The sequence below is a fragment of the Saimiri boliviensis genome, chromosome 4, assembly GCF_048565385.1.
Source record: "Saimiri boliviensis isolate mSaiBol1 chromosome 4, mSaiBol1.pri, whole genome shotgun sequence".
NCBI lineage: Eukaryota > Metazoa > Chordata > Mammalia > Primates > Cebidae > Saimiri > Saimiri boliviensis.
Window position 1 is genome coordinate 84947468 of NC_133452.1, and position 24635 is coordinate 84972102.

The 24635-nt window shown below is 35.9% G+C and overlaps 1 protein-coding gene across 13 annotated transcripts in view; it reads left to right on the forward strand.

Moving 5' to 3' along the window:
* SNAP91 (synaptosome associated protein 91) overlaps positions 1-24635 on the forward strand; it is a 148784-nt gene that overhangs the window by 101622 nt on the left and 22527 nt on the right. For 8 of the 13 annotated variants that reach the window (XM_074397740.1, XM_074397738.1, XM_074397734.1 and 5 more), the window contains exons 14-23: positions 2845-2862; positions 3005-3172; positions 10098-10205; positions 10839-11102; positions 11319-11396; positions 11560-11631; positions 12046-12129; positions 13273-13356; positions 20894-21028; positions 22669-22818. In XM_074397740.1, the coding sequence (XP_074253841.1) occupies positions 2845-2862; positions 3005-3172; positions 10098-10205; positions 10839-11102; positions 11319-11396; positions 11560-11631; positions 12046-12129; positions 13273-13356; positions 20894-21028; positions 22669-22818 (1161 nt within the window). The remainder of the gene's footprint in view (positions 1-2844; positions 2863-3004; positions 3173-10097; positions 10206-10838; positions 11103-11318; positions 11397-11559; positions 11632-12045; positions 12130-13272; positions 13357-20893; positions 21029-22668; positions 22819-24635) is intronic. The other 5 variants (XM_074397743.1, XM_074397744.1, XM_074397741.1 and 2 more) reach the window with 4 other exon arrangements.

Here is a 24635-nt window from a genome sequence, read left to right on the forward strand (position 1 = left end):
TAAACTGAAGATACATTTTATGTATTTTTTAAATTTTTGCCACCAAAGAAGAATGCTAAATAAATAAAAGGAAAAAACTAGGTGAAATTTTGTTGAATTACAATATAACATTTTTATTCATATTCATCTGTAAATACTTTTTGCTAATGTATATAATACTGTAAGAAATTGGTTGTAATAACCAATTTTATTAGAATATATTTTAGTCTTTACTAGTTATAAATACATAACTATTAATGAATGAAACATTAAAATATAATTGAACATTTAAAAAAAGCTGAGCAGTATGGTTTTAGCCAGGACTGTACTATATGGACATGGAGACTGTGCATTGCTCAAAGGCAGGGCAAGGGGGCTTTAAACTCTGTAGCCAAGCTATGAGCCTTTCTTCTTATCCTCGAGGAAGAGATGCTTTTCTTTTTCAAATCTGTCTCACTACAGGGAGTATTTTTTCTTTTTTTAAGATATTATAGCTTTTATTTTTAAATTTCAGCCATGAAACAGTAAAACAAACCCATTGGTTTACCAAAGACAGTTGGATTAAAAAAAAAAAAAAAAAAAAAAAAAAAAACACCTGGGTACAGTGGCTCATGCATGCAGTCCTAGCTTCCGAGGAGGTGGAGATGAGAGTCTCCCTTAAGCCTAGTAGAGTCCAACCTGAACAACAGAGTGAGAGCCTTTCTCTAAAAAAAACACCAAAAAGGCAGTTGGATCCAAATTATATTTCTGAGAAATGGTGCCTGTTCACGTGACTCAACATCAGTTGTCCCAACAGGTAAGCTAATGGGCCAAAATTTGGAATAAAGAAATTTCCATAGTAGTTTGTTTTTTAAAAGTATATTTTTATGCTTTTTTCAATTTTGAGTGACTATAAGGTTTAAAAAAATTATAACATAAGATTCATTTTAAAATAAAAACTAAGTTCTAAAGTTACAGTGAAAGCTAATATTGTTGAATGCTCCTTCTGTGACAAGTACTATGCTGGTCATCACTACACTTACACAAGAAAGGTACTATCTTTTTAACCTGTTTAAAATGATAAAGATGTGAAAATCATGTAAACTTTCTTATTTCTTTTTTTTTTTTTAACTTTAAATTCCGGATGGATACATGTGTAGAATGTTCTGGTTTGTTACGTAGGTATACATGTGCCATGTTGGTTTGCTGTACCTATCAACCTGTCATCTAGGTTTTTATTGTTGTTGTTGTTGTTTTTGAGAGAGACTCTTGCTCTGTTGCCCAGGCTAGAATGCAGTGGCACAATCTCAGTTCACTGCAACCTCCGCCTCCTGGGTTCAAGTGATTCTCCTGCCTCAGCCTCCAGAGTAGCTGGGATTACAGACGTGTGCCACCATGCCAGCTAATTTTTCTATTTTTAGTAGAAACGAGGTTCCACCATGTTGGCCAGGCTGGTCTTGAACTCCTGACCTTGTGATCAGCCCGCCTTGGCCTCTCAAAGTGCTGGGATTACAGTGTGAGCCACCATGCCTGGCCCATCATCTAGGTTTTAAGCCCCATGAGCATTAAGTATTTGTCCTAATGCTCTCCCTCCCCTTACCCCAGGGAGTATGTTTTTATAATTAGTACAAAGGCACCGTATAGGGCCTGATGGTCATCTTTTGATGATTAGACAGCACTTTTGCCTCAACAAAATATCTACAACTGCAGCATTTTATAGCAATAGAAAAGTCAGCTTTGGTGGAGCGGTGGGGAGAAATCTAATAAAGAAATTTCTAAGCAAAATAGTAAAAATTATAAGACTTCAAGAAATTGAAGTAAACTTTTATAATATGTAATTGAGAAATAATGGTTACCTTCTATTTGCATTTGCCCAGTAGATACCCAGTCATGGTTGAGATGATGCTAAATTGTAACAGATATGTGTTCGTTCATTTGACTAAGCAAAAAATAAAATAAAATTGTTTTCTCAATCCTGTTTGATAAGATTAAGCCATTTCTATTACTGAAGCATGTTTGAATTCTGTATAGCTAGGCAATAAAATATAAACTCTAAAATTCTATTAGACTATTTGGATGGTCTCATTTCCAAGGACAATGGCCAATTCTGATGTCTCTAAATTTCTCTTGGGGGTTATAGGTTCTAACACACAATTTTTACTTCAGGGGACATATTGTAATGATAGCATTTTTTTTCCTGTTGGTGTAAAGCAACAAATTTTAGCAAATTCATTTTAGTAAATTTAATTTAAATTGTACATGTAAGATTTGGCATTTCTACAGGCTGGTGATGAACCCACCAGCTGAAAGAATACAGAGGATTTTTTAAATCCTCATCTTTGGTTCCATAATAGAGTGTTTTATTTTCTTCATAATAAATTCATGTTGCAGAGCACAAATAAGTGTGTGTTTTAGGTCTGTATATTTTAGACGTGGGAAAACTGTTTCTTTTTGTACATGCTTAAAGTGAAATTTCTACTTTTTTGAGATATATGGAATTACTACCAGAATTTGTTAGAATTAAAATTATTTACCAACATGTATTTGAAAGCTAATCAATATTATGTGATCATATGACTCTGATATCTTCATGTATAAGGTTAGCTATAGTATAAGTAGTTTTGTGACCCATTTGCTTGTTAATAAAATCTAGTGTATATGTCTATAGGTGAAACTTGGTCTAAAGGATCTATAAGGTTCCTTCTAGCTTGAAATGTACTATAATAATAGGTAGTACATTTATTTTTTTAATTACAAATGGTGTAGAAGATACATAAAGCTAAGGATTTTTTAGTTACTGCGTTATGTAGCTTCAACATTGGTATGGTTGCATGTTTCAACTTTAGCTCTTATTTATTCATATGCTGCCAATGTAATGGACATCAGTAGACCTTTTGGGAGAGGGTGAGTAAAGCTTTGTTTTTAAACTTCCATTTTGAGAGACTTCTGTGTGTAACAACTGTCCTCATTTTGACCGTTGGAGTCTGGTATATCTTTTCGTCTTTTCCTTCTCTTCCATTTGCTCTCTGTCTCTGGTGAAATATAGATTCTTTGGCCGCACTCTCCTCTGTTCCCTCTGAAGCACAGATTTCAGACCCATTTGCACCAGAACCTACCCCTCCTACTACAACTGCTGAAATTGCAACTGCCTCAGCTTCTGCCTCCACTACTACAACTGTTACTGCTGTCACTGCTGAAGTGGATCTCTTTGGAGGTTAGTCTCACCACTATTTTCATTTTCCTTTCAGGATTGCAAAAATTACTTGAGAGTTAAGGTGTTTAAAATTGTTGACATTGTATAACAGCATGCCAGAGTGTTTAAATACTTTTTCAATGTTTATTCATGTATATTTATCTTCACTAAATTCATCAACTTTCTTTTCACTTAATTTAGTACTTTTATAGCAGAGGTTGCAGCACATCAGGCCCATTTGCTTTTCAGGTTTATTAACATTAGAATTCAAATTGCTACCAGAATTCCTGCCTTTATGTTCCTGCTCTTCAGTGTCTGTGTAAAAATGGTACCAGAGCTCTCTGTCACCTTTAGGTTTATTTAGTTTTTGGCCAGCTTAAAACTAGCCCAGAGAATATTTGGGGAATGTGGGAGGAGCAGTACTGGCCTAAGTTATTTCTTAATATTTAGGGCAAAAAAAAAATCATCTAAAAGTAATTCAGATTTGGAATTCTCTGAAGAGAGCTTAGGGATGTGCCTGTTTTTACAGCTTCAGGCTTGCTCTGTCCAAATAAAAACTTGGATCATCTTTAGTTTTGGAACTCCGAGAAAACATCTGAAGCAGCACTTGAAAGGCTGATTGAAAACAGATTTAAGTCAGTCTTTGAAATGATTGTCTAAAAATATGCTTTCCATGGAAATGTAAATTCTGACCCACTAAAATGTCTTGGACTCTGCCAGTATAATATGCCTGGACCTGATGAGCCATCCGAAGCCAATTTATTCATATATGTATCCCCATCTTCGTGGTGCTAATGTCTGCACCTGGAGAAGTTCTCACATCAAATATATACATCAAGTGATGTTATAGTCATTATAGTTTTGTGTATCTTCATTTCCATATAACATATTTCCCAGAGCATTTTGAGAATGTGTAAAGAAATTGGAGGAAGAAAATGGTGAGAACAGGAGGAATTTGGCAGGCTTTGGTGTAATCAATACATACCCCTGGGAAGACGCATTTAACACACTGTCACTTACGACTCTGCTACATGCCATGTCTCTAAGGTTGGCTAACATCATTCAAGATAAGGAGCACTCAACTAGACACAGCGTTGTTTCCTCTGCTTTGCAAAAGAAGTTTTCTGCTGCCTTGCTGCACTGTCATTCTTATTACAGGAGAAACCTGTTTATAAAAGGGTAGGAGAGAAGGAATTGCAGACCCTTGAATGAAAAGTCACCCATGGTTTGGCATAGTGGCTCATGTCTGTAATCCCAGCACTTTGGGAGGACGCCAAGATGGAAGAATTGCTTGAGCTCAGGAGTTTCAGACCAGCCTAGGCAATGTAGTGAGACCCTGTCTCTGAAAAATAATTAAAAGTTAACCAGTTGTGATGGCGTGCACCTGTAGTCCCAGCTACTTGGGAAGCTGAGGCAGGAGGATTGCTTGAGCCCTGGAAGTGGAGGTTGCAGTGAGCCATGATCATGCCACTGTACTCTAGCCTGGGTGACAGAGCAAGGCCCTGTCTCAAAAATAAAGTTAAATTTAAAAGAGTCACCCACTATAGAGGGTTAGGTTTTTATTTATGCCCCTATATCCTTTGAAACCAAAATTTTAAGTTTTAGCTTACATTTATAAAATCATCCTCTTTCCTCTTCCTTCCACAAATCTGAATCTGGTAGGAAATTCTTCCACAAATATAAGTCTGGTAGGTCAAAGTTGTTTAGGCCTGACTTAAGGTAAGTTAAGCCTCTTGACCTACTTTGCCCTCAGTTCTCCCATCTATACTATAGGAACCTGGGTCTAGAGGATCTCTAAGGTCCCTTCTAGCTTGAAAGTTCTGTAATAATAATATGTAATACACTTAGTAAATGTATTTAACTTAAAATGTATCCTTTGCCCTCCCTCTATTATTGGTGTGGCTATTGATAGTTTCTCATAGGCTTGTCTTAACAGTAGAACTCTAAGGAAAATATGAACAGGAGGCACAATAATTTTGTGCTGAAACATTTCTATACCTTAGCTGTTCAGATTTTTTGTTTTCAGTCCACTTATAAGAAGCTGATTACTTCAAAGAAATCAATCAACTCTATCTTACTTCCTGCATAGCCCTCTAGAACAATAAAGCCCAATATATTTCTTTGAAATATTTTTTGTGGTATTATGCTGTTTGTGTTTGTTATTTATTTCTGCTTTGACTATATTCATCAAGTAGAAAAATCTGTATATTTAGAAAATTTTCCTGATGGCATTCTTTTTATCTTTAAATATAAGCTTAAAGGGTGAGTACTGCAGAGAATCATGTAACTTAATGCCAAAGAATGAGACTGTCCTGGGCCAGGTGTGGAGGCTCACATCTGTAGTCCCAGCACTTTGGGAGGCCAAGGCAGGCAGATCACAAGGTCAAGAGTTTGAGACCATCCTGGCTAATATGGTGAAACCCTGCCTCTACTAAAAATACAAAAAATTATCTGAGTATGGTGGTGGGCACCTGTAGTCCCAGCTACTTGGGAGGCTGAGGCAGGAGAATTGCTTGAACCTGGAGGCAGAGGTCGCAGTGAGCCAAAATCATGCCACTGTGATTCAGCCTGGGCAACAGAGTGAGACTCCGTCTCAAAAAATCTGGCTGAGAAATGAGTGCACAATGACAATTACATTTAAAAATCTCATCATAATTTTTTTATTGATCTGTATACTTCTAAAACTGTCTCCTGGCCTCTGATAGCTGTAAAATCTCCATCCTTTATGTTCAGGAGTTTATATGTGTCATTATCTGTCTTGGGATTTTCTCTAATTTCTTTCATTGCCTTCACTGGTTTTTAAGAAGTTATTCAGCGATTTAGTTTTTAATAAAAAACTAAGCTAAAATCTCTTTGGCCACTTTGTGTGGCCATTTTTTAAATATTTTGTCTCTCTACAATGGGCAAGGTGGAACTCTAGAATAATCAGAAAACCAGTTACGTTTTGTTTAACACAGCCTAACTTTACAACTTTAAAACATGCCTTTTTGAGGTCCTATGTGATATGCACAGCAACTAAGTGATTTCCTTAGAAATATAGCTTAATGGATTTGAATTTCAGAAAAATGGCTAATTTCATGCCTATGAAATATTAAAACTGTTTAATGAATTTTAGTACTATATTTAAATTAAAATTTTTATAAATAATTATTTTTAACAGAAATATTCAGATTGATACACAAATAATGTTTTAGTCATTTCAATGTAAGTAGTTTATCATGTAAGTCACTAAAAATTTTTTGTCACATATATTTATTAAATGCTTCATTTTTTAAAGCGAACTTTTAAGAAATGAGATCTGCTTTTTATGATCCTGCAGAACAGGATTGCAAGGCAATATTATGCTTTAAAAACTTAGTAAAATTTATAATAAATATTCATAAAAATAAAAGACAAAATTCTTTAAAATATCCATTTTTATATTGATGCTAATTTTACTGACAATAACACATTGATTTGAACAACACAGGGTTTTTCTAAACATTAGAGTGCCAAATTGATGCCAATTCCTCTGCACACCAACAAGGATACTCTCAATTAGCTGTGTCAATTTGTGAGCAAGTCTTCATGAGTTTGGTAGTCTGCATACATTAAACCAAGTGGCTGGAAAACCAGAGAACTCACCTCACAAGCCTGATCCCATGGGTACATGTTGATCAAAAAACTAAGTTAACCAACCTTCCATAAAACCAATACTTAAACACTTTCCACTAGATTTCATGTAAAAGCCTTATAACCTGGGACCTTTGGGGAAGAAAAGGAACCAGAATGTGACCCTTGGGCTGTTGAGAACAATTGGACTCTTTATTCTGAGTGTGTGATTTAAGATGGCTTATGTGGCCAAAGTAAATGGGGAGAATAGGTTAGGCTGGGGGAAACAACAGCTCTTAGATTTGTGAGAGGTAGTCACATGATAAAAAGTTTGAGTGGAAAATTCTTTCTTAGAGTGCTAGATAGGAAAAAATGACTAGTCTGCATAGTCAGAACAGTTTATGGATTAAGGCCAAGACTGAGTCCATAATTGAAGAACAGTAGGAGAATGCATTTCCACGAAATAGCACTGGTTAAAAAACTGACAGAATGTAGAAATTAACTGCAATTGGGTAACGTGAAAAAGAGAATTGAACTGGAAATAGCTTTAGTATGCAATACTGGAAAGATAATGCTGCCATTAAATAGTGAAAAAAATAGATATTAAAAAGATTTTGTTTTTTTTAACAAATTCAGATTTTATTATCTCACAGTTCTGGTGGCTGACTGAGCTCAGCTGGTCAGTTCTCACTCAAGGTCCCTTTTGTGGCTGCAGTCAGACAATGATTGGGCCTGGTACCGTCTGGACACTCATTCATGTCTCCTGTGGGGCTGGGAAGATTCAAACAGCTGCGGGTGGGAACACCTGCAGCTCCTATCTTTAAAGAAAGTTCTGACAGTTGTAGATGAGTTAAGTTGATAATGTTTAGTTTTAAGTAACAAGAGAAGCATTTAAAGGAGATATCTTGCTGACAAGGGGATTTTTAAAAACCCTCTTCTGAGAATGTAACTATAACAATATGGGCTTTTTCTCTACTTACACATAAGTGATAACCTAAAAGGGTCAGCCCACAAATATCTATTTGATCCCTGGCATTGATGTAACTGATGTTTATTCAATTATAAAGGAGGGAGTAATATCATAGAATGAGGCACATTTCATAAAAAATGCAGTACAGTGGCTAAACACACAAAGCTCAGTCAGACAGCTTTGAGCCAAATCCTAACTCTGCCATTTTCTGACTCTGTAACATTGGTCAAGTCATCAGACTTTTTTTTAAAAGCATTTTTTAATTGAAAAATTAAACGTGTGTGTGTGTGTGTGTGTGTGTGTGTGTGTGTGATGTACAACATGATGTTTTGAAGTGTGTGTCATTGTGGAATGGCTAAGTTGAGCTAATCAACATATATCCATTACGTCACTTAATTGTGGTGAGAACACATATGCTGTAAGCTTTGGTTCTCTTATCTACAGAACAGAGATAGTGGAATCTACATCACAAGATAGTTACAGATATTAAGTTTAATAATGGCAATATATATGACTGCTATTACTGTTTCTACTCTTTGTAATATTATTGGCCTCAGTTCCAAATTTTATAGGAACAAAAAGAAAGAAAACATCTGACCTGATTCATGGCAAAATATTTACAGCCCTCCCAACCTCTTTTCATACTTGTCTTATATTCTTCTGCCCTGCTCTTAGGGAGTGTGTTGCTGTAAGTCCTCTAGTATCCTTAACATGTCATTTAGAAAGTAGGCCTACCCTATTCCTTAATATATTCTTCATTCTTTAGTTTTATTTATTTGGCCTCTCAGCCTGCTTGTACTCCTGGCTGGGCATAGTGGCTTAGGCCTATAATCCCAGCACTTGCAGAGGCTGAGGGCAGAGGATCACTTGAGCCTAGTAGTTAAAAGCTAGAATGAGCTGTAATAGTGCCACTGCACTACAGCCTGGGCAACAGAGCAAGACTTTGTCTCTAATAATAAATGAATGGGACATATATTTCCTCAGTATAACGAGAGGAGCAATCAGATCAGACTAATCCATAAGATATGAATAACTGATGTCCTGTTGTCCCTTCTAGAGAAATTTGTGATTTGGTAAAGGGCCTTTTAACCCAAATAACTATCTAGTTTAATGTTTGTTATTCCATATAGAACTACAACTCAGCATTACTAAAGAGTGTTTCATACTCAGTTTGGGACATGCCAGGTCAAACTGAGAAACAAGTTTCTTGACTATAGCATGTCCAAGAGTCTAATATACTAAGTAAATCTCCAAGGAAGAGGATGTATACTGTGTAGCACTTCCCAAGTATATATGACAAGTTATTTTCATGACGGAAGGAACAGTGTTCTGGGAAACATGAGTAGATATTGCTGTAGACAGTATTTGGAGATGAGAAGTCTAGTAGGTAAGTGACAGGTTCTAGGTGAATGCTGGTCCCCACTCCCCAGGAGTTTCTTCTCCTAAGCCTGTCATGCTTATGATTACTTGATTCCTTCTATACTTTTGAAACTATAGTATCTCTATGCAAGCTCCAGGACTTAACTAACATTGTTTGCTGATAGAAACACATTGGGAAGCATTTGTACACATCAGCCATTTGTAAATTGGGCATTTATAAACTGTGGCTGCTTGTATATTAACAATATTCTACTATAAATAATAATACACTTATGGTCTTAAAATATGAAGCTATAGTTTTAATCTGTTGAAAATAGATTATTTTCCAAATAACTAGAAAACTATAATTGTATTATGGTGTCATACCCTAATTTTATGTATCTGTATCTTTAAGTTATTGGTTACATTTGGAAATGCTTTTCAAGGATAGTGAAGACTTAACACTTAGGAGTGCTTAGTAAACCTGTAATGTTAGCACTGTAATTTTGGCTGTACTAGATTATTAAAAAATCTTAAAACTAGAATTGTTTACTCTGTCATTATATATTTAATTGTATTGGCATTAAAGAAGATATTATGTTTGCTAGAAACTATGAGACAGGGACATTTTAATAACACAGTGAATCAGTATTACCTGGACGAGAAAGTTTAATGTCTTAAATTACATAATAAAATTATTTTTTGTTTTAATTTTTACATCCATTAATTTCTAATGATACATAAAACATGCTTCTCAAACCCTTATACAATGAGAATCTCATTACCTTTTGGATCCTATTAGGCCTCAGCAGTATCAACACTATATCACTTGCATGTTAACTAACATGAAGGTGCACAAAGAATAATTGTTTTGTCACCCCCAACAGTGCATGGGCCATAAAAATGCATTTTAAAAAATTCATGTTGTATAAGGGAGCCTTATTCACAATTTAACTTGATTCTTTTACTATATTTTCTTCTCTTTTTATTCCTTTAATTTCTATTGTTTTAAAAACTGCACCCAAGATGCCTTTGCAGCTTCTCCTGGGGAGGCCCCTGCAGCATCCGAAGGGGCCGCCGCACCAGCTACCCCAACCCCTGTAGCAGCAGCACTTGATGCATGTTCAGGAAATGGTGGGTTTAAAGTCATTAGCCAGTCTGTTATTTTTCTGTCCTAATGTTAAACCCCTATAGTTAGATGTGGCCATATGTTTTTCTAATTTTATTTTCTTCTGAGTGTAAAATATCATTCATCATAACTGAATAAATAATGCCAGCATTTAAAACATTAAGACAATGAAGTACATACTTATCAAAATTGACAATTTCTTAAGATTGACAATTTTTGTCAGTGCAAGTATGCTGTCTTAATGTTTTTTTTTTTCCTAATGCTATATTGTACTCTTGTAACATTGAGTTCAAATATATGGGCATGTTTTAATGAATTTTCAAAGCTACCAGATTGACCAAATTGAGTGAAGATTTGAAGGATAGCAATCTCTGGTCCTAGACTGTAGGTTAATCTTACAGCACTTTGCAAAGTGCTTTAGTTTCCTAACTTGTAGTACCTACTAAGTTTTCCTTTTTCTTTAGAAAAACATTCTAGTCACTAACCCCTGCCAGTAGCATAGTAGTTAAATCCAAGGAGCCTCACACCAAGCTAATATATAAATATCTGTGTAGGGTGTCTCTTGCCATAGTTATGATGCTGTCTCTTACCTCTTTCCTTACTGATGCTGTGTGTGTCTCCACTTTCCTTTCCAAAAGACCCCTTTGCCCCGTCTGAAGGTAGTGCAGAGGCTGCACCTGAGCTGGACCTCTTTGCAATGAAGCCACCTGAGACCAGTGTTCCTGTAGTTACCCCTACAGCTAGCACAGCCCCTCCGGTTCCCGCAACCGCTCCTTCTCCTGCTCCTGCCGTTGCAGCTGCCGCTGCTGCCACTACCACTGCCACCGCTGCTGCCACCACCACTACCACCACCTCTGCTGCCACCGCCACCACTGCTCCTCCTGCTCTAGATATCTTTGGTGGTAATTTTTTGTTATTGTTGTCAACCTCTTTCCGTCTGGTGGATTGAATTCTGGTCCTTGAGATGTACTGCATGAAGACTGTATAATTAAATGGTTCTCTAGAAAACCATTTGCCGCTTAATTCAGAATTCTGAAAAGTGCTAATTCAGGACTGAGAAGTGATGCTGTTTCAGGCTTGTTCAAGTTGAGTAAAGGCATGTGTGTTCTTGGTCTTAGATTTATTTGAGTCCGCTCCTGAAGTTGCTGCAGCGCCTAAGCCAGATGCTGCTCCTAGCATAGACCTGTTTGGTACAGGTAAAACCAAAGCAACCCTTTTTTTCACTTTCGTTTCTTAGATGTTTTCCTGATTAAGCTCTTTATACTCACCTATGATAATGCATTTGTTAGATTTTTTACTTTGATTTCAGCTTTCTACTACTTACCTCTGCTTGGTTTTGGTTTGTTTCACTTTTGGAAGATGCTTTCTCCTCTCCACCACAAGGGGCCTCTCCTGTGCCTGAGAGTTCTCTCACTGCTGACCTCTTATCCGGTGAGTGCTTTGCCAAGGTCAGGCCTTCAAAGATGTCTGGTGGAAGTAATGCATGGACAGAAGGATATGACATGTGGGTTTTTCTTGAGTTCTTTTAAAGTTAAAACTTACTTAAAAAGAAAAACTCACCCTTAGGACCATCATCAACTGGTGAGGGTTAATATTTCAAATCTAAGGCTGGTGAATAGAGAAAATTTTTTCACACTAAAATATCTGACCTCAAGGAGTCAAATTTTATTTTGTACCAGAAAATGTGTATTTTAAAATCTGTTTGCTTTTCTTTAACTGATAAGATTGTCTACAGTCTTTCTGCCTGGAGTGAACCATAAAATCCCAAGATGCCATTTGTCAAGGCTCATGGTTTTCTTTTCTCTTGGGTGACATTCACTTTTTCCTATCTGTGCTTCACTGCAGTGGATGCATTTGCAGCACCATCTCCTGCAACCACTGCCTCGCCAGCAAAGGTGGATTCTTCAGGTGTCATAGACCTTTTTGGGGGTGCGTATTTCTCCTCCATCAACACTTAAGGAATGTTTTTTCTTAAGAATAATTTTTAGGTCTATTTTATTATATTTCATCATTTTTTCTTTAGACTATATAATATTTCTTCTGTCTTCTAAATGTAAACTTAAGTTTTTAAGATCATTTTCATTTCTTGGCCGTCATCATCTTCATCCTCATTATTTCATCATAATTTTCAGTGCATGACCTAACAAAACACATAATTTTTCACTTGAAGTCTTCATGTTTTAAACTGTTTGTTCATCTAATGTAGAAGTACCTGACTGGAATTTCTTTCTACTGTTTTTCCTTGGTGATCTTGATCTGTTGTCTAAATCAACATCTCTAGGTTTTTAAAAGCAAAATAAACATGATTTATTAATAGATAATTTAGAAATGAAAGCAAGCTAGTTAAAACTGAAAGCATAAGGTCTAGATGTTGTACATTATTCTGTAGGTTTATTTATATTAAGTTTAATGTTTTACTATCCTTACAAAGAATTAGAAGGATTGGAAATGTGTTGCGGATTTAAATAATATTTTCCTCTCCTTTATGTGTTATCTGAGGACAGGAAGATGCACTGAATTAAGTCTTGAGCTAAACTATCATCCTAAGAAAGTTCACCCCACATTGAGTACCTCCTGTACACTGAAGTATCATGAACATTCCATGATGGGTACATGAGGAATACAAAGATGTCACAGTCTCTGACATTTGGGGACTCAACACTTGTGTCAAATAAACACTAAACCTTGATATATAGGTACAGATAATATTGCAGTTCCTTGAATTAAGTTTATTAATTCTTTTAAATATTAAATGGAAAAAATCTGTTTCCTTACCTTTAGGTAAAATGTTTAACTTTGCTTCTGTTTTGACAGATGACAGGGTTTAGTAAAAAAATTTTATTCTTAAAAGAATTCTCTTAATCTTACAAGGAGGTATTACTTGTTAATATTTTAGAACTCTCTTTGAGAGAATAAACCAGTCAGAACATAATTCATGTGATCATTTCACACACTCACAAAAGACCAGCTCACTCTACACTGTCATGTCTCTGCATTTCTCTGCAGAATACTTCAATTACTTACTGTACTTACTATTTACACTTTCTTACTTTTCCGCTGCACAATGGATAGATGCGTTTGGAAGTAGTGCTTCTGAGCCCCAACCTGCACCTCAGGCTGCTTCTACTTCATCGGCATCGGCAGACCTACTAGCTGGTAATTAAATTAAAATGGTGTTTTGTGGAAGTTAAATTTGGATATATTTTTATAAGCAAGAAATATTACATAAATTGCAGGCTGCATGTTTTCTTTTTCTTTCAAGACGTGAAATTGAGGGAGTGGGGCAAGGATTGAAAAACTGATTATTGGGTACTATGCTTATTACTTGGGCGACAGGATCAATCATACCTCAAACTTCAGCATCACGTAGTACACCCATGTAACAAATCTGTCTGTACTTGTCCCCCAAAATCTAAAATAAAAGTTGAAATACTTTTTAAAATGATTTTAAAAGAAATGAAATTAGAAATTAAGTCATTGTACAATAGAAGTTTGATTATTTCTCAGAGTTTTATGAAACTGGTCTTAAAATCGCAGCTGTATACAAGCCACCCTTGTGGCTTTTTGGATGCTCCAAATCTGCCTTAGTTTGAGTCAACATGTTTCTTTTAGTTTATTTAAAAGGTAATATGCTTACGTAGCAATTTTTGTCTCATAGTGTCTATGCCCATCTTTTTTTTAAAGGAAATTGTGGGGAAACATACCATGATGTTTGAATATAGGTTTGTAACATGTGAATCACTCACTACATGAGAAACTGTTACAGACTCCTATCATTGAGTCAAAACTGCTCTTACATAGGCTACTTTTTAAAAATAAGATGATCATTTTTCTATGTGAAAACTCATGGGTGATCCCAGTTCAACAGGGTCATAGTGTGAAATAGATTGGTACAGTTTGCCTAGGATTATTGCTTGTGGCCTAGGTAATATATATTAGAATAAAAGGAAACAGCTCAAAGACTCAAAAACAGTAAAAGCCAAGTATTGGTCTTCCTTGGGTGCAAGACAAAGTGTGTGCTTAATGATAGCCTTGACCTAGAAATTATTATTTTCATAAGCAAAGCATTATGAAAGACCAGTTGCAAGACCACAGTAGTTTAATTTCAGATTATTAGTCAAACTCACAAGACATTGTTGGCTTACCTTACTCTGATTTTACTTAGAAGGGTACATAACAGGAACAACAACAGTAGTATCACAGACAACTCAGATACTCAGATGCAGCTTCTGAGATCCCTCCATAGTCACCACAAGGGATGGATTTTGGTCCTCAGGTTGACAAGGGCTGATGAGAGCATGGGCCACATCACCACTGAGAAACTGCTGTGCATTTCTGAAGTCTCTCATCTTAAATTCCATGCTAGTGCTAGCCATGTAGACCTTGATAAAGCATATGAATAGTTCCCTTTTTTTTTAGTGTGGCTGTAGCCCATAAAATTACAAGTTATACAACAAACAATCCTGGCACCAGGTGCAGCAAGGTAAGGAACATTTTTTCTTTGACTAGTAGTGAGTAATGGCAGATCCTAAAGGACCCTCATCAGCCTTCAGAATTGTAGGAAGTTTGAGTTGAGGTCAAATCTTTCCTCAGGAAGCTGAAGCAGGTATTCATAGCTCAGCTGTTAACCTTTCCTTCAATCAGTAATTCAGCCTGGCTATTTAACAGTCTTTCCCAGGGGCAATAGTTCTCTAGTGTCTTTCCCATCCTTTCCAGACTACTTGATCAAACATGACAGTCTTGCGGGCTGAAACCACTCATACTAGAGACTACCACTAGGTATTTCCTTCAACAATGGAGAACCAGGGCCGCATCGTGAAGTTGCAGAGATGATAAGAGGCAATGCATTTAACACAAACCACAGCTGGTTACTTGGGGAAATAAACTGCTAGTTTGCCTAGTTTTTCCTCCAGGCCTAGATATTCTTATATCAGCTTCAAATTGGCTTCCGAAACTTTCAAACTCTTACTAAACCAATAAATTTCATATACATTTTTGGGGTTCAGCAATAAGATTTTAACATGCCACAGAAATAGCATAGTTTTAAATGTCTATGGGAGTTCATGACCTTGTTAACTTTAAAATGAGATTAGTGATTACAAACATTTTGCTTTGATGTTATAATTAAAGTTAAAACCGCCGGTAAAATAAATGTTCTGGCCTTTCAAAGAAGTCTATGAATTCTTTCTTTCTCTCTTGGGTATCCCGACCCCTTGCCACAGATCTCAAATGGGGATTTGCAGCCTACCAGGCAGGAGCCTGGCAGAGTGGTCAGCCATTGTTGACCACCTCCAGTGCTGCACAGCCACATTGTCTAGTGGGTTCTCCTCCATTGTGGCCTCTCTGTGCCCTCCAAGGCTAGAACCTGAGAGATTCTGTTTCCAAAAGAGCCCAGAACACTAGAAACTGGAGCTGAAAGGCCAATCAATGCCTGTGGGAAAAGGGAATGTTCCCATCCAATTCCAAGTCAGAGGTCAGTAACAGAACAAGATATTTGACCCTGAGAAGATGAGATAAGATCTAAAAACACACCTGGAACAAGCCTGAAGGAGTTTGTCACCTGCTGCCAGGTATAGTTGCACATAGCTGTGCCACAACTGCACAGCTTGGTACGTGGACAGGTCCAACAGAGGAAGTGGACAAAAAAGTATGTTAGTTCACTTTACAAAACATAAAATTATTCAATTGTGTTATCCATTCTGAAATCTTAGTAAAATGGGGTGGAAAAGAGGAGAAAATCAGCAATGAAAATAACAATGTCATCTACATAGGTCTCATTTACTGCACACTTTCCATTGCTTCCTTGTGTCTCAGTGATGAGAAGAGTTATATATTGTGTACACTTTCTTATTTCTCTCTTTTCTATTTAAATAAATTAATATTTAATGTAAATTGGTATAAATGGGTTTTAATGTCTCATTTGCTTTCAAGACAATTCTTGTAATTTAATTTATACGTATGTCAGTGCCTGATTTATTTGGTATAATATGAAATATTATTTCACCTTATATTCTGACATAAGGGGTTCAGCACAGTGTCTCACACCTGTAATCCCACCACTTTGGGAGGCCGAGGTGGACAGATCACTTGAAGTCAGGAGTTTGAACCAGCCTGACCAACATGGTGAAACCCCATTCTCTACTAAAAGCAAAAAAACAAAAATAAGCTAGGCCTAAGAAATTTTAACATACTTATAATTTTGGTAGGGCTTAATTTTGGGGACTACATTTGGGGACTGCATACTTCCCTGTTTTCTTATAGAAAAACATTTCTCGTACTTGTTCAAGTATCAAAGCATCAGGAAGTCATATTCTGACTAAAGAACATCATGGAATATTGATATAATTCTATCCTGCAAACTAGGAGCAACTTTCCTAGCCAAAAACAAAAAAAACAAAAAAATGAAAAATGAAAAAATTTCTAATAAACACAATATAAAATCACAGTCACATTTATATGTGTAACCTAGCTGATAGTTGGCTGTTTCTGAGTTCTCACAGTTCTCATATGTTTTTTGTTTAATGTATATTAAGTAGGACAAATATTTGGGGCACTGTGTATAGTGATTTACAGTGAAGCTTAGCATTTATATTATATTCATGTCTGTGTTTATTTGGGGGAGGGATCAGCTAAGTCCAGTCTGTTGAAACTAAGAGGATTTTTAAAAATAAATAAATAAATGAGCCTAGTCATAGATAGCAAGCGCACAAATATGATCAGAATCAAAGAGAGAGAAGAAAGAAAAAGATGCTCTAGAATCTTGTGATTGCCAGTTAGGAATAAAAAGAAAAATAATATGTAGACACTGTCATGGGAGGGTAGACTGCGCAAAGGGAACCTTGGTCACTGGACTCAGTGCCTAAGATTAGATTTTTTTGAGGGAACACATTTACATATGAATCATAAAGATAAGCCAATAAATATATGTTATATTAAATGTTAAAATGATTATAGAGATTTTAAATCAAAAATTAAGAAGCATCTTAAAATTGAGGAAAAAGCTTTGTCAGAATTTGGTATTTTGAAACTATAAAACAAAGGCTAATTGGATAATCTCTTGAAAATGAACCTATCTGTCATAAAAACTATACTTCTGTATTTCTAGAACTGTCTGATAATACCAATTCTAGAATTAAACAGCACTTAAAATATCGCCTTAGTCTTCTTCTACCCCTTGAATAAAAATTTTAAGGTGTTTGGTGCATGCAGTATAGTAAAATGAGAGAAAATTCTGGAGAAGACAGCTTCCGATGAGGCCAGACTAGAAAAATAATTCTCAAGATAATGAAGAAAGAGAAGAATGGGGGAAGGGGGAAGCAGAGGGGAGAATCCATAACAACACCAATGAGTAATTCTCCCAAGCCATTGAGATTACAGTTAGGATACAGATATTATCCATATCTCAGATAGCATCAGAATGAAAACTTGAAAGTTAAGTTTTTAACTAATAAAAGTAAATATTTCATACAGTGAAGAGTAAAGCTGTAAAACTCTGTTCAAAATATATCAAATGAAAATATAGATGTTTGAAAGTTAGAGGCAGGTTCCTGGATGACAAAGGTAAAAATGGACTATTAAGGAAGTTAGGTGTGTTGAGGAATATGCCCAACATCTGAGGTTGGCATCGAGTAGGACAACCATGTTCTTTCTTAATAGACACAATTTTAGGGTGACTGTGCCATAAATCTGTACTAGTATGAGAGTATGTTATATCTTACCTCTAATTGGAAAGACAGGGGACTATATGGTCCAGCCTATGAGGCCCTTGTAGTTTTGCATTTGTTCTCTTAACCTCATTAATTTCATAAAATGAGCCGCAGAAATTCTTTAACTGAGTTTAAAATACAAACATGCCCACTATGGAATTAAAAAGTAACAATTTCCTCTAAAGGGAAAAGGTCTACAGAGGATCAATTCTATCATCCTGTGTGGGAGTGTGTTTATCAATAGTTTTAAAATTGTACTCTTGGAACTGAAACAATATGATGTGTTATGTGGACTCTGTAGGCTATGACAGACAGACTTGATATATCTGAATCAAAAGGACTTCATTAAGTGTGTAGGCTACTCCCCTTTAGAAAGATACATTCATAAGACTAATCCTCTGTGATTAAAAAGCAGTGTGTCAACAGATGGTTGAGTACCTGAAAATAGGTAGCTCTTCAGTTATAATGTAGGACAATTCAAATATGACTACAGGACATGCAAATGCCTTACCTTATTTCCAATTCCATTCCATAGAACACTTTTCTTTTTGTTTTTATTTTTATTTTTTTAAGCGACAAGGTCACCCTCTGTTGCACAGGCTGGAGGACATTGGTGTGAACACAGCTCCCTGCAGCTTTGAACTGATGAGCTAAAGCAGTCCTCCCACTTCAGCCTGCTGAGCAGCTGTGACTACAGGCACATGCCATCATGCCCCCTATCTAATGTATATATATATAAATGAGGTCTCACTATGTTGACCAGGCTGGTCTCAAACTCCTGGCCTCAAGTGATCATTCTGCCTGAGCCTCCCCAAGTGCTAGGATTACTGGCATGAGCCACCATAGCCACCTAAACATCTTTCTTAATATAAATTAGAACCACATAGAAAGATTAGTTGTTTAGGTTTTCCTGTTAACTCTCTTCCAGGGCCCTCAAACTTTTCAGTGAGTTAACAGGAGGAATGCCCCAAACTCTTCATTAACATCTGTAATGTTCCTGTTTAGTTCTTCGTATAGCAATTGATTACTTTTTTTGAGATAATCCCTTGGTTATCTTATATCACCTAAGAGCTGTTTAATTATTCTAGGCTTGTGAGGGCACTTACTTCATGAGAACTGAATATAATGGGAAAAAGTTTTGGGGATAAAATTTTACAGACATACTCCAATTTGAGGTGTGGGATAATGGTTTTTAAAAACCGACATTAATACAGCCACCAATCTTCCTAAAATCAAAATGGTCACATTCACAAGAATAATTACTTTTAGCCTACCTTTGCTGGGCTAAGGTCTTCCTGATTTAGAGGATGTCTTCTTCAGTAAAGAATATTACATAATGCTTGTGTCATTCAAATATTAAAATCACTTAAAGTAGCCATAATGTAAAGATAATCTAATAAATAACTTTTTTCCTAAATTAAATTTTTAAATACACGTATGAGGAAAGTCTAAACCTGCATCACTGTCAATTTATACGAATAACATGACTTGAACAGCATTGCTACCTGCTTTAGAAAATAGCAGAAAATTTTAGTGGAAGTCATTTTCAAAATTATAAATCAATTCTATGGAATATAAACTTAAAGATGTTTGAAACATTGTTTTTGCAAGCAGTTTGTGAAGAAGAGACAATGTGGCTGGATTTGAAAGGAAAATATACTTAAACTGTATATAGGAACATCTTCTGGTAGCAATAAATTCTTATATAATAGAACATCATTCAGTGTCTTGGTAAGAAACCACTTCCTTCACAGGTTGTATATTTTTGTACAGCAGCAATGCAGAGTGACCCCTGCTTCTGTTTCTGTTTGTTGATTGAGAGAAATGTTTTGCTTCCAGCCCTCAAAGGATGAATACTTAATTTGAAGTTGGATTACTTTACAGTAGTCTTTGATTTCTTCTCACCTTTTATATTCAAAAGTGTCCTTTATTTAATAAACATTAATTCAGTGTTTTAGGCACTGTGTGGGATATTAGTGGGAAAGACATGAAAAGAAGACGCAGAACCTGGCCTCAAAAAGCCATCATGGGGTTGGAGTAGGGGCAGTGGGGATAAATACATGTAATGGGAGTAGGATGGGGTTATGTATTAGGTGCTGAGGATACTTGTTGTGTATATGGGGATATGGGTGGTGTGTACCTGGCAGTAGGTAGGTACAGTCAGGGCAAGGAAGTCTTACCAGAGCAGGCATCTGACACTGCGAGTGGTGGATCACAGTTGCAGCCTGCTTTGCAGAGATGTGGAGGGTCCAGCGGGTAGAAACAGAAGGACCCGTTCACTACACAAAGGAATTCAAATTATATGAATTGAAAAAGTATGGGAAGCTGATAGAAGATTTTAGAGAAGTAACGTTGTCAACATTTTCCACTTGGAAATATCACTCTGGCTGCACTGTGGAGACTAGATTGGAGGAGGTCTAAACTAGAGACAGTACGCCATCCCACTCCATGACTGTTCATGAATCCAGAGAGCAATGTTGCAGGGACCTGCACTGGTGGTGACAGCAGTGGGGCTAGAACATGTATGATAGATGTTAAAGATTTGATGTGTATTTTTCTGACCTGTGTTTATATTTTATTATAATTTTTAGTAAACGTTTTCTAGAAAGCAGATATTATGATTTGAAGAAACATAAAATTTAAATGTAATGAGACTATCTGCATTTTAACCCTAGTGATGCCTTCTTTGTTTTTTATACTCCATTATAATAATAGATTTGCTTGCTATCAGTTCTCTTAATAAGGGTATATATTCTTGTGTGCTGTCTTATTTCTGATTAAATTAAATCTCTCATTAATGCATGTCAGATATCAAAACATTATACTTGAACAGCTTTTCAGAAATGAGCTTCTCTGTTTCACTCACTGCTAATCAACATGCAGTCAATTCCTTTTCAGTTTTCCATAACTTTTTAAATTCTGTTTTTATGGGCTTTATCAACCTTTATGTTGTTTCTGCTTATGTTTTTCTGGATTTTTTTTTTCAGGATTTGGGGGTTCTTTCATGGCCCCTTCCCCATCTCCAGTGACTCCAGCTCAGAATAACCTGCTACAGCCCAATTTCGAGGCAGCTTTTGGGACAACACCTTCAACTTCCAGCAGTAGCTCCTTTGATCCATCAGGTGAGGCAGTGACTTTCAAACATTCTTTTCATGTATCCTGGTAATAAAATATATATACTACCTAAGGTTAGTATGCAATCAGGAAATTTACAGCAAGCAAATATTGAATAATAATTTGGTTTATAAAACATTAACAAATCTCTCATTCAATAACTTAAAATTTACAATACATATTGGTATCCATAAGAATAACCTGCAATTCTTTCTCTGTTTCTGTTTATTTTTAGCAGAAATCTAACTTAACCCACACACCATCTATTGCATGAGCTTACATATACTTGGTTTAGAGATGGTTAAAGGAAAACAAATACTTTATACTAAATCTTTGTACAATGTTTGAATATGTGAACCCTCCCACTGCTGTTGCTTACATCCTCTGAAGCCTGCATGGCCCTCAGTTTTATGAAGTTGAGACACAAATAGTATTCTTTGCCTGCCTTTAACCTTTCATCACTGCTGTCATTTTGTTTGTATTCTCTTCCATTCTACTCTTCCCATGCTGGGTCCTTACTACAAATTTTCAATTGGTGAGTTTTTGGCAATTAAATGTGTTTCAGAAACACCCTAAATATATCCTCTGCCTGACAATTTGGTTGCTTCTATTGCCAGTGCCTAGTTGAATGCTGTCCTTTTTCACTTGAAAATTATTGTATAGTAGTTGTTGTCATAGATATGCGTAGTTTTTGATAAAATTTTACAATTACAAAGTTGTTGACATAGATAAGATATTAGCAATATCTTATGCAAATGCTGTGTGTCTGCATTTTGAATGAACTTTCTGTATACTAGGAACTGAACAGTTAATAACTTATAATTTGGTAATCAGGAGCCATTGATGATGCATTTGATCCCTAATACTTAAAATAGTGTTTAATTTACTTACACCCTTAGAATTATAACCAAAAGTGTTTGCTCTAATGAGAAAGAAAAAAAATCAAAATTATTACTTCTAAAATGTGATCAACTTTTTCAGGTACCTATTATTAGATGCTGATTGTTATAACAGATTTTATTTTGTTTCCTAATTTTGTAGGAAACTAAGAGATGCATTATTTTCTCATTTAAGAATTATTTTTAAATTAAACATCTTAGGTTTTCAGAGTACATTATTTAGACTTTGCCTTAAAGCACATTAGAATATTTTTGCTATTTTCTTAAATGAGAGAAACAATAGCAACATTGAGTGCCTATATAAAGCAAGCATCATAATAAACACATGATATATATCAACTAATTTAATGTTTACAACAAAGTCATCTATTGGTCATACTCTCCCCATTTACAATAAGAAAACTAAAAAGCTCAGAGAGGAACTTTCTCAAAGTCTTATAGCCAGTGAGGCATGCAGCTGAATTGAAGCCCAGTTCTGGCTGCAAAGTCTGTGTTCATTCTTGTACATTATACAGATTTTTTTTCTGTCTTTGTTCATGTTCATTAGTATTTTCATACTTCATGAGTAGACATGTCAACATGTTCTTCTTGGTGTTACAGTCATGAAAAGTGTGAATTACATGCCTTCTTTTATAAGATTGTATATTCGCTTGTTTCCATAGCTTATCAAAAGACAGTTTTACTTTAAGTTTGCATATGATCTTGTTTTTGTCTTCAGTTATTCTGAACCTAGTCTATTTGATTTCCAGTGTTTGATGGCCTAGGTGATCTTTTGATGCCAACCATGGCACCAGCTGGGCAGCCTGCACCTGTCTCAATGGTACCACCCAGTCCTGCAATGGCAGCCAGCAAAGCCCTTGGGAGTGATCTTGATTCATCTCTTGCCAGCTTAGTAGGCAGTAAGTAATCTAATTTTGTTTTGTTTTTTTAACTGAAGCATATGTGAATTTTCTTGCTCTCTCTCTCTCGCTCTCTCTCTTTCTCTCTCTGTTGTCTCTTATGTTTTGTTTCTGGATTTTCTTATGAGTGAATATAGCAGGGAGGGAATAGAAATACTTAGTGCTTTACCCAGTGCAGGTCCTTGGAAGGAACATTCCTGTCATTGGCTCACAAGCAATACCAATGTCATTTTAATTTAAATTATTAAAGGTATAACTAGGGAACATATACAATTATGAAACCAAGTGTATTATGTGTAATAAGCACTTAACTTTCCATTTTATTTGGAAATAAGAACATAGAGTAACTTACATATAGTACAACATCTTTCTAAATTGAGTATCCAACTAAGTTGCAGTCATTTGTTCAACAAATATTGAGCACCAAGCATTCTTCCAGGCTCTGGAGATAAACCAGTGAGCAAAAGAGTTTAAAAAATAAAAACAGATAAAAATGTCTGTTCTTATGGCACTTGGGAAGGGCAGTCAGAAACTTTAAAATAAGTAAATTGTATAGTGTGATACATCATACGTTCCATGGAGAAAGAACAGACAAAGGAGAGTTAGGAGTGCTGCAGGGTAAGAGTTAGAGTAAGCCTCACCAAGGAGATAAAATTTGAACAAAGATTTTGAAGGTAAAGGGGTAAACTATGTGATGATCTAAAGAAGAACGTCTGCAGGAAAATGAAATAGTCAGTGCAAAGGCTTCGAGGAATAAGTTTGCCTGGGAGAATCAAGAAACATCCAGGAGATGAGTGACTAGAGTTGAGTTGGTGAAGGAGAGAATCCTAGAGAGAAGGCAGCTATTATAAAGATCGACCTTTGCATTAATTCTGAATTTTGTATTCATGTGAATGGGTTTACCACTGTAGATATGTATCATTATTCAAGGCAGTATCGAAAGTTTAGCAGATCACTGATGCAGAATCCTTTACCTGTGCATTTGCCTGTGGACATATGTTTTGTTTTTCATTCCTTCCCTGTGGTCTGAGCAACCGTGAAAATGCTTTAATGACACCCAGGGAGAGGTTATTGGAGTATTTTCTCCTACACTAAAATTTCATCTCACTAAGTGATTGCTTTTTCTGCATACTGTAATCTATCCCCTTTCAGAAATGAAGGACTCATACCTCCAGCTGCTGAGAGTGCCACCAACACACAGCCCTCAGCTGTCAACCACCTTTGAGAATGATCCCAGCTGAAAGAAGCTAATGCACTACAGCAATAGCCAAACAATCTTGAAATCTGAAAAAATCTGAAGTAATCATGTTTCCAATTTCAAAACTTTTACAAAGCTATGGTAATCAGGACAAATGGTGCTGGTATAAGGACAGACATGTAGAACAATGGTATAGAATGAAGATCCCAGAAATAACCCCCATGTATATAGTCAAATGATATTTGACAAGGATGCCAAGACCATTCAGTAAGGGAAAAGACATTCTTTTCAGAGAAAAAAAATTGGGGAAAGACTAAATAACTTCATGCCAAATAATGAAGTTGTACTCTTTACTTATACCAAAAAAATTAATTCAAAATAAGTCTTACAACCAAATGTAAGAGCTGAATCTATACAACTTTTATAAGAAAACATAGGAGAAAATCTTTATGACCTTAGATTAGGTTATGTTTGGTTTCTTAGATACGACCAAAAGTACAAGAAACAAAAGAAAAAATAGGTAAGTAGGAATACATCAAAATTTAAAACTTTTGTGCTGTAGACGATACCATTAAGAAAGTAAAAGGACAAACCATAGAATGGGAGAAAACATTTACAA